At 40.6% G+C, this 8985-nt stretch overlaps 1 protein-coding gene across 2 annotated transcripts; it reads left to right on the top strand.

The window, feature by feature from the left end:
- The first annotated feature begins 300 nt into the window (after positions 1 to 300).
- On the top strand, positions 301 to 7132 carry G6pc2 (glucose-6-phosphatase catalytic subunit 2). Of its 2 annotated transcripts, XM_005065176.1 has the most exons (5): positions 301 to 518; positions 1031 to 1140; positions 2334 to 2445; positions 5375 to 5490; positions 6621 to 7132. In XM_005065176.1, the coding sequence occupies exons 1-5, from the start codon at positions 301 to 303 to the stop codon at positions 7130 to 7132; spliced, it is 1068 nt and encodes a 355-aa protein (XP_005065233.1). The 2 variants fall into 2 exon arrangements, with proteins under 2 accessions (XP_005065233.1, XP_012976313.1); XM_013120859.1 differs by lacking the exon at positions 5375 to 5490 and having other exon boundaries at positions 6621 to 6645.
- The last annotated feature ends 1853 nt before the right edge of the window (positions 7133 to 8985 follow it).

Here is an 8985-nt window from a genome sequence, read left to right on the forward strand (position 1 = left end):
TGAAAATTTTCAAGCAAACAGGATCCAACTGTTCATACAAAAGGAGGAGGCAGAAGAAATCCATGCGCTCCTCTCCAAACTGCCCCAGATCAGCATGTACCGCACCTCTTTTCCAACAACTAAAGTCATAAACAGGTGAACTTTTTGGGGGGAGGAGGACCATCATGCTTCCTCCACAGATGGTCAGCAGCACATGGCACAGTGACGGCTTAACGCGTCACAAAGGTACCATATAAAGGCAGCCAGACTTAGAGCTCTGTAGCTCTAGTTGCTTCAGGTTTAGAACTGCATCTTGTCAAGATGGATTTCTTTCATAGTAGTGGAGTACTCATCATTCAACATCTACAGAAAGACTACAGGGCCTACTACGATTTTCTAAATTTTATGTCCAATGTTGGAGACCCCCGGAATGTCTTTTCTATTTACTTTCCTCTTTGGTTTCAACTGAATCAGACTGTTGGAACCAAGATGATATGGGTAGCAGTCATAGGGGACTGGTTCAACCTTATATTCAAATGGTAAGACTGCTGATTTGTTTTATTTTTCCTAAAATTTATCCTTAAATGTGTAGTTTTAGCTTAATGGGCAAGCTTCAGGTGCATGCAGTTTGACTTGGAATATATCCAAACTGGTTACTATGAAACACCAGATTCTTAAGTAGAACTTACAAAAAGCATAGAAATACAAGTGATTCCAAAAGCCACTAATACAGGTGCTATGCTAAGGCAGGAGTTAGCAGTGCAGTAGTGATATTGATGATTCTAAGAACCACCTTGATAGTCCCACTCTAAGTACCCATAGCACCCACAGGATTTCCCTGTTTATGAAAGGCGAGAGTGTCCAAACCCCAGGTACTACCATCCTCTGAAATGATGAGAGACCAAAACCCAAGTCATTTCCAGATGTTCTAATCATGAGTTTCCTCCCTTGACTCGTTACTTGAGTCATTTTTTTTGCAAGAATCACAAGTCTCCATTTAGTTAACTGTTGTATTTAAGTACATATGAAATTCATATGCATTTAATTATAGGATATTATTTGGGCATCGTCCTTACTGGTGGATCCAAGAGACTCAGGTTTACCCAAATCACTCAAGCCCATGTCTTGAACAGTTTCCTACTACATGTGAAACAGGCCCAGGTAAGCTATTAAAGAAATCTCATTTTACTAAAGCTATTCTAAGTCTTTATAGTGATTAGCACCCTATAATCTTATGGTATCAGGATCTCAAAGAAAATGTCATGAGTGAGGATGCTTAACATTTATTGTAAAAATTGCTAATGGGGAAGGAAAGAATTTTATAAATAGTCAAATTCTATATTACTATTATGTGGGGGAGAATGTGTCCCAAATCATTTTATATTTAGGTACCTACTTTTTGAAGGAATGGCTTGGTATGAAATGCTCTTTTCCTTTATCCTAGAACTTCCTGGTGTCTATTGCATCCTGTGAAATGTTTTTCACAGGATATGAGATGAAAGAGAGAATTTCTACAGTGAAAAATGAGTGCATCTATGACTAACAAAAACGTGACTATTGTGTTGTTGTTTAAAGACAGTTTGATATTTAACCTGAGTGGTTTTCTGCTGGGTGAAAAGTTATGTCTGACAATATGTTAAGCAAAGTGGTTAAAAGTAAAACAATATAGGAAAGGCATCGGTTCTGGCAGTAAGGAAAGGCCTGATGGAGAGTATTTTCTGTCAAGATTCACACCCCCTTTAGTGTCTTTGTGAATTGTATTCTCCATTGTTTAGCAAAGATTCTCACAGCAGTGGCCACAATATTCTGGTTTCTGCATGCACTCAGCAGTTGTTTGTGAGCCAATAGGTAAACCACAGGCAGAAGATGATAGCCTGTTAGCTTAAGGAAAATAAATCGATTCAAGATCCAGCAGAAGTACTTTAATTTTCTTGCCAATTGAAAACAACATATGAAGAATGAGTACGATTGTGTTAGGTTTGGGCACAACTGCCCATGCTCTTAATTATACTTAAATATATTGATTTGCAGAATTCAATCAGCTTGAAAATCTGGAGGAGAGAGAATTAATACATAAAACATTTTCATTAAAGAAAGTTAAGGTAGAATTACAGAAAGTTATGACTGATTATATATGTTGTAAGTTCATGATATTCACAACTTCTCATGATCCCTTTCTTAAAAAGTGCTTTTGAAATGGTGAACTTGAGTCTCAAATTGACTCAACTTTTATCTACTTCTATACAGTTCATATTAACCCATTATTGTAATTTTCATGGCAGATATAACATCCTATTGTTTCATTTTTGATCCTGATACTTAATTAACCACCTTTTGAACAATGTTTGTCACAGGAAGTCCATCTGGTCATGCAATGGGCTCTTTATGTGTCTGGTATGTCATGGTAACAGCTGCCCTAAGCTATACTGTCAGCAGCCTAGATAAGTCCTTTGTCACTCTGCACAGGTCAACACACTTCACATTAACAAGACAGTATTGAATATGTGAAGTCGTTTCTAAACATTCATTTTAATACATTCTTAGTTGTTCAATGAAATGTACTTATTCTATTCTTTCACAGCCCGTGTAGCAGAATAAGTGGAAAATGAATATTCTGCTTTAAGATAATGTCCTAATTAACTCGCAGCTATTTCCACTTTTGTAATTGAGTTGGAAATGTTTATCTGATTAATGACTTGCTAAATATGCCTTTGGGATTCTGAAATTCAATTATGATTTTGATACCTCATAAACAAGTCATCTAAAATTGCATAAGGAAACATTTTTGCATGCACGTTCTCTTGCCTTAAGATTAACTTAAAAATTTTAAGAATTGTTGTTGCTCTTGAATGCATTGATTTACCTAGTGAAAATATGCTTCCTACTTTGAACACCCCATGCTTTTAAGATCATTAAAATATATTCTAGCTGTTAAAATCTATGCAGTCTTTTTAATTAAAATATTGTAGAGGCAAAATTAAATTCACATGTTAGATTTACTGCCAGCAGATTTCTTAATGTGTAGACCCAAACAGAACTTTAAGATAACACAACATTGTAGAAATTGGCCTTTTTCTTTTGTACTTCTTTTGAAAGTCTTTGTAATTAAAACGATCTCAAACACCACTTTAATCATAAATTGCACAGTTTCGATTAGAAGCAGAAACATGCAAAAATGTTATCAAATGTTAAATCCAACCATTAAAAAATAAATTGAGTGCCAGGAATCCTCAAATGTTATATTGTTGACAAACAGACCAAAATTTAGTTATAGAAAGAAAACCTGTCAACCTTTTAAAAAGTCTGGTATACAGCCATTACCAGTATATAAAATTTCTTCTAAAATAAAGAGTTGAAAATAATTTTCAACTTCTTAAGAGTATGAATGAATAATGTAAGAAATAAGTCTATGCAGGTCATTCTTTCCTCAAATTAACAATCCTAGAAAAATGTTTGTTCTAAAAAAATGCTCCTAGGACTGATGATCAAAGGGATTAAGACTGGGCTGGTTTAACCCCCAGAAACAGCTGACCAGACAAAGGTTAACTCTTGAATCCCAGGCATCAGCCTGGGAATCCAGCATGGGACTGATCAAGACCCCCTGAATCTCGGTGTCAGTGAGGAGGCCTAGGGAATCTATTGAGCCTTGGGCAGCAGATCAGTACCCATCCCAAGTATACACACGGACTTTGGACTCCCATAGAACAATGTGAGGTGCACTCTCACCCTGAACTCTTGGGGAAGGGTCTAGGCCCTGCCCTATATGAAATGACAGACTATGCACACCCCCATGGAGGGCCTCACCCTCCCTGGGGAAATGAGGGGATAACGGGGGGGGGGGTTGGGGGGAGGGCACAGGAGGAGGGGAGGGAATGGGAGAGGGACCTGGAACTGACTTGTGAAGCAACCTCGTTTCTTATCTAAATTTAAACTGGAAAATAAAATAAAAATAAATAAGTAAATAAATGCTCCTATTCCTTTTTGATATTTGTAATGGCAATATTTTCTTCATCTATGAAAATTTAGAGAATGGGAGCTGAAGAGATGTCTCAGTGCTTAAAAGCGCTGGCTGATCTTGCAAGGGACCCAGGTTCGGTTCCCAGAACCCACATAATGGCTCACAACCATCCATAACAGCAATTCCAGGCAATCTGATACACTCTTCTGGCCTCCAAAGGCACCAGGGACACACACATGGTGTTTTATACATACAAGCAAAACACTCATACACATAAAATAAAAATCAATTAAATCTTTAAAAGAATGGCGTGGGTTCCTACACTTTACCTTGACATTTTCAAATCCTTGTTAATTCTTCTTCCCTTTGGATGAAAACTAATACCTCTCCTTTGATAGACTTATTTCTTCTTTTTAATCTTTGGTTTTGCTGTAACTAAATTTTGGTCTGGTTGTCAGCAATAAACCATTTGAGAATTCCTAGCACTAAATACAGCTTTTTTAAAAATTGGATTTTAGTATTCTACATTGTTTTTGTACATTTCTTCTTCTAATTGGATGTATACAGTATATTTTCTTGTTCTTCCTTTTTCTGTATTTCACACAATAATCAGGGCCCCTGAGAGTCTGAGATTACACAGTGATGGGTTCAGTGGACACCCATGAGCTTGTCACCTAAATGGATGCTGCCTCTCCAGTGCTGTTTTCAAACAAAGGGAAGCTGAGAGTGGAGGGCAGAGAGCACAAATGACAGGAACAAAAATCTATATGGTTTATTCTTGATTACTCTGGATAGTGCTAATTCACACACACACACACACACACACACACACACACACGAACCTTCCTTGTTCCTTTTTCTCTATTTCAAGATCATCAAAATGCCTTCCTCTTTAAGAATAATATTTATAATTCTTCAAGAATTTTATACAATGTATCTTGGTATTAATCTCTTCTCATCCAACTTCTCCCAGATCCACCCCTGCCTCCTTACCAATCTTACTTTGGATCTCTGTCTCTCTGTCTCTTTCTCTCTTAATCTCATCAAGAGAAAATTGTGTTACTCAACTATTCTTGGGTGTGGAACAAGGTGGACTTAACAGATGTCACACACTTAAAAACAACAACAACAAAACGAACTCTCCCCCTCCTCGTGGCTGTAAATGCCAATAGCTCCTCTGTTGGAGTAGGACTTCCTCTCCCTCATGCTAGAGTTTTGACTTAAATGTCTTCCTTTGCAACATTGAGGAATGTGAAGTCCTGTGCTTAAGCTTTTTAATCATATGGGAGACATGATGGCATGTAGAAAAAGAGACACTTAACTATGTTTTGTGGTGCCTGAAAGATTCCCATAAGAACTATTGGGTGTCACCCACCTAAGTTTATATGTGCCATGATTTCTCTGCAATTCACACATGTGTCTATTCTTCCATCACAGACTGACCTGGTCCTTCCTTTGGAGTGTTTTCTGGTTGATTCAAGTCAGTGTCTGCATCTCCAGAGTATTCATAGCAACACATTTCCCTCATCAGGTTATCCTCGGAGTCATTGGTGGTAAATATGGTCTCCTATGTCTAGTTGTGTTAGTTCACCATTGCTGTGTTTGCCACGTTGTGGTGTCAGACACTCCCTGGTCATCGGTTTTCTGGTGTCAGAGGTAGTTCTATCAAGCCACTAACACAAATGCTACCACAGGGGCTTAGGTGATTTACCACCTCTCTGCTGTGTCCTGTGAATTCTACTTGGTCTTAATAAAAACCCGGAGTCAGCTATCAAGCGTGAAAGATCATAGAAACAGAGCAGTCAGCCACCAGAGTTCTTACCTCCACCAATGCTCAGACCAAAAGGGGCCATCCTGTCTCTATGAATCATCGGACTTCAGCAATGAGCTCCTGTCTCCTCCTGCCTTACATTCCCCTCTCCACCCAGCCATATCACTCCTGTCTCTACCTCCCTAGTGCTGGGATCAAAGGTGTGAGCCACCACTACCTGGCTCTGTTCCTCTTTTAGACTGAATCAATCTCCTGTAGCCCAAGGTGACCTTGAATTTACAGAGATTTGTTTGCCTGTGCCTCCCAAGTGCTGAGATTAAAGGTGTGTGCCACCACTGCCTGGTCTCTATGGCTAACTAGTGGCTAGCTCTACACTCTGAATTTTAGGCAAGCTTTATTTGCTAAAGTACAAACAAAATATCACCACACTCCTGAGCCTCTGTGTTCATGCTGACACAGTCTCTCTTGGTGGTGTAAATGGATAACTGCACGGTGAAATGGGCTTTTCTGAGGTGTACTTGAAGTGAAGTCCGTCTTCCAAAACATCATGTCATACACTGTGCTATTGGGAGACTTCATAAAGATCCTGCAACCCACAGCCAAGACACTCTATCTGAGTTATCTAAGATCTTACAGCATGGCTTAACTCCACTTAGGGGCTGCTTTGTATTGCTCAGTGTTCTGCCTGTAAAATGGGTTGTCGTTCAATGCTACTGACTTTTAACTGATCCTTCTTGGCCAGTGTAGGTAGCTGAAAGACTATGGGACTGTCCTGTTTTCAATTAGTGTCTGAAAACACTTTAGGAAATTGTTAGAACCTGACTATCTAAAGCCCTCCATAGTGCAGAGAGGGAGAGATTCCTGAAGGACTCAGGGTCACACACTCATTCCAGCATCTCTTAGAATCCCTAGGGATGCTAGTAGCAGAGGCCTTTGAGCACACTCCAGGAATCCTCATGGCCAGCTTGAATATGTACCTGAAGACCAACATCTTCCTTTTCCTATTTGCACTTGGCTTTTACCTGCTTCTCAGACTGCTCGACATTGACCTGCTGTGGTCTGTGCCCATAGCCAAAAAGTGGTGTGCCAACCCAGACTGGATCCACATCGACAGCACGCCTTTCGCTGGACTTGTGAGAAACCTTGGGGTCCTCCTTGGCTTGGGTTTTGCCATCAACTCAAAAATGTTCCTTAAGAGCTGCCAGGGAGAAAACGGCTGCAAGCTGAGCTTCCGGTTGCTCTGTGCCAAGGCCTCACTGGCTGCATTGCAACTCCATCCCTTCATCAAGATCCCAACTCACAGGGAACCTTTATTCTACCTGCTGTCTTTCTGTAAAAGTGCACCCATCCCGCTGACTGTGGTGGCTCTAATTCCTTACTGTGTCCGTATGTTACTGAGAACCAGTGAGAAAAAGACTAAATAGAGCTGTGCCTGCTGTGCTCTGTGGTGCCAGGATCACCTACTTCCTGCATTCCTCAATAGAACCACAGAGGGGAGATAGTGGATGCCTCTCTGCAGAGGTCACAACATGGTGATGCCACAGGTCCTGCCCCACCCACAGACACAGGTTTAGTCAGCCTTCTCAGTGGCATTTGAAGTAGTATTTGACCAGATATATAATCCCATCCATATTTTCATGACAAACCTGGCAATAAGGCAACATAGAGTTAGCCTAACCCATGTGGAGACAATGGACAGGGAGTAAATGCTGGGTGTCCCAGTAAGCATGATGGCTCTTCCTTTTGTCACTCTGTAGCACTCAACAGATCCCCCAGCGTATGATGCCTCCTTCATCTTAAGGCCTGGTTGCTTCTGGTTCCCGCGGGCCTTTTGGAGGTACCCACAGTCAAATCCTATCTTCTCACATGTCAGATAAGGAAATGCGGGTCCATTCATATCAAGTAACTTTCCTGTAATGATGCCATGTTAAAACTTCTAATACATATCTCTGTGACAATGACGTCTTTATTTTTAAGAGGTTAAAAATTCATTAAGAGCAAATTCATTATTTATAGTCCATGATTGCCACATGACACTATTTTTCTTTTCAGAAATGGCACTGAAATGTCACATCTGTTTGGCTTAGTCCAGAATCCAGAGTCTTTTCCAGGCCAGCAATGGCTGTATATGTGACACACAACTAGATCCAGAGAAAGAGAGCAGAGCATGCTCCTGTCTGCCCCTGGAACTCTGTCCTATATAGTGCTTGTCAACATTTCAATAAACCATGTTGAAGTCAACCCACTGGATTACTGGTTACCAGAACGAAGGGCCCAGACCCTCACCCAGCCCCCTGCATTGGCAGCCATGACAGGCTGCAGAAAAGACCCAGCATGATGTAGGCCTCTGACTCAGCACACATAGGAAGTCAGATATGCTCCATGTGGGAAGGAAACAATCAGAAGTTAGCTGGTGGGTTCTGGATGTGCTTTACTGGTAACAGTGGAATGCAGTGAATGCATAGCAACCACCCTGGGATGACCTCTAGGCATAGCAACCCTTCTGCAGCTGCAGATGGCCAATCAGCTCAGGACAGGTTGCCTAAGCCTGGAGATGCACCAATCCTGACACTGTTGCTATGAAACTACCAGCCCCCACCCCCAGACACTCCCCTGCACTACCCCCAATATATTCCCTGCCCCACTGCTGCTCAGAGTCCTCCTGCTCAACCCACTGTGTTGGACGGACAGAGGACCCAAGTTAATCCCAGTTAACTTGTTAATAAAAAAAAAAGAGTCTTTGCTTTTGCATTGGATCAGGTCTCTTGGTGGTTTTGTGGGTTCAGAGTCTGGGCACAACAGGCACAACACAAAAAGGCCTCATTTCTTCACTGCAGCATTCTGACATTTTACTTTTAGGAATCAAGTCTTTCAAAATCAGGAATATCAAATTCTTCCACCTCAGAAAACAATTAAATACTTGTGCATCGGCTTATTGGACTAATCTCCGTGCTTTACAAAATTAATTATGAGCTATTAATATTACGCCAAAAACTTCTCAGAAAGGCTTTTTACTTCCTCATTGAATTCTAGACTTTCAGTTGATAACAATGTCTTTCTGATTAAGTTCAAAGATTCTGAGTCTGTCTTTGCTGCATGATGGTGGCCTTTGGTCTCCTACAATGCAGTCTGTAACTCTTCTCAAGAGTACTATACGTGAATTATTTTCGGTCATTATATATTAAATAGGTCATAAGTATGTATGAAAACATACCAGTTGATTGGAGTCATGGAAAATGACATCACTAACACCTAAAAATTGGCTGCTTTCCAAGTG

The sequence above is a fragment of the Mesocricetus auratus genome, unplaced genomic scaffold (assembly GCF_017639785.1).
Source record: "Mesocricetus auratus isolate SY011 unplaced genomic scaffold, BCM_Maur_2.0 Super-Scaffold_100004, whole genome shotgun sequence".
Classification (NCBI taxonomy): Eukaryota; Metazoa; Chordata; class Mammalia; order Rodentia; family Cricetidae; genus Mesocricetus; species Mesocricetus auratus.

Bases quoted from the DNA above. Each gene is read 5' to 3' on its own strand.
- G6pc2 (XM_005065176.1), top strand. From the start codon at position 301: ATGGATTTCTTTCATAGTAGTGGAGTACTCATCATTCAACATCTACAG. The intron at 519-1,030 runs GTAAGACTGCTG...ATTTAATTATAG, and splicing joins TTCAACCTTATATTCAAATG to GATATTATTTGGGCATCGTC. The intron at 2,446-5,374 runs GTCAACACACTT...CTTCCATCACAG, and splicing joins TCCTTTGTCACTCTGCACAG to ACTGACCTGGTCCTTCCTTT.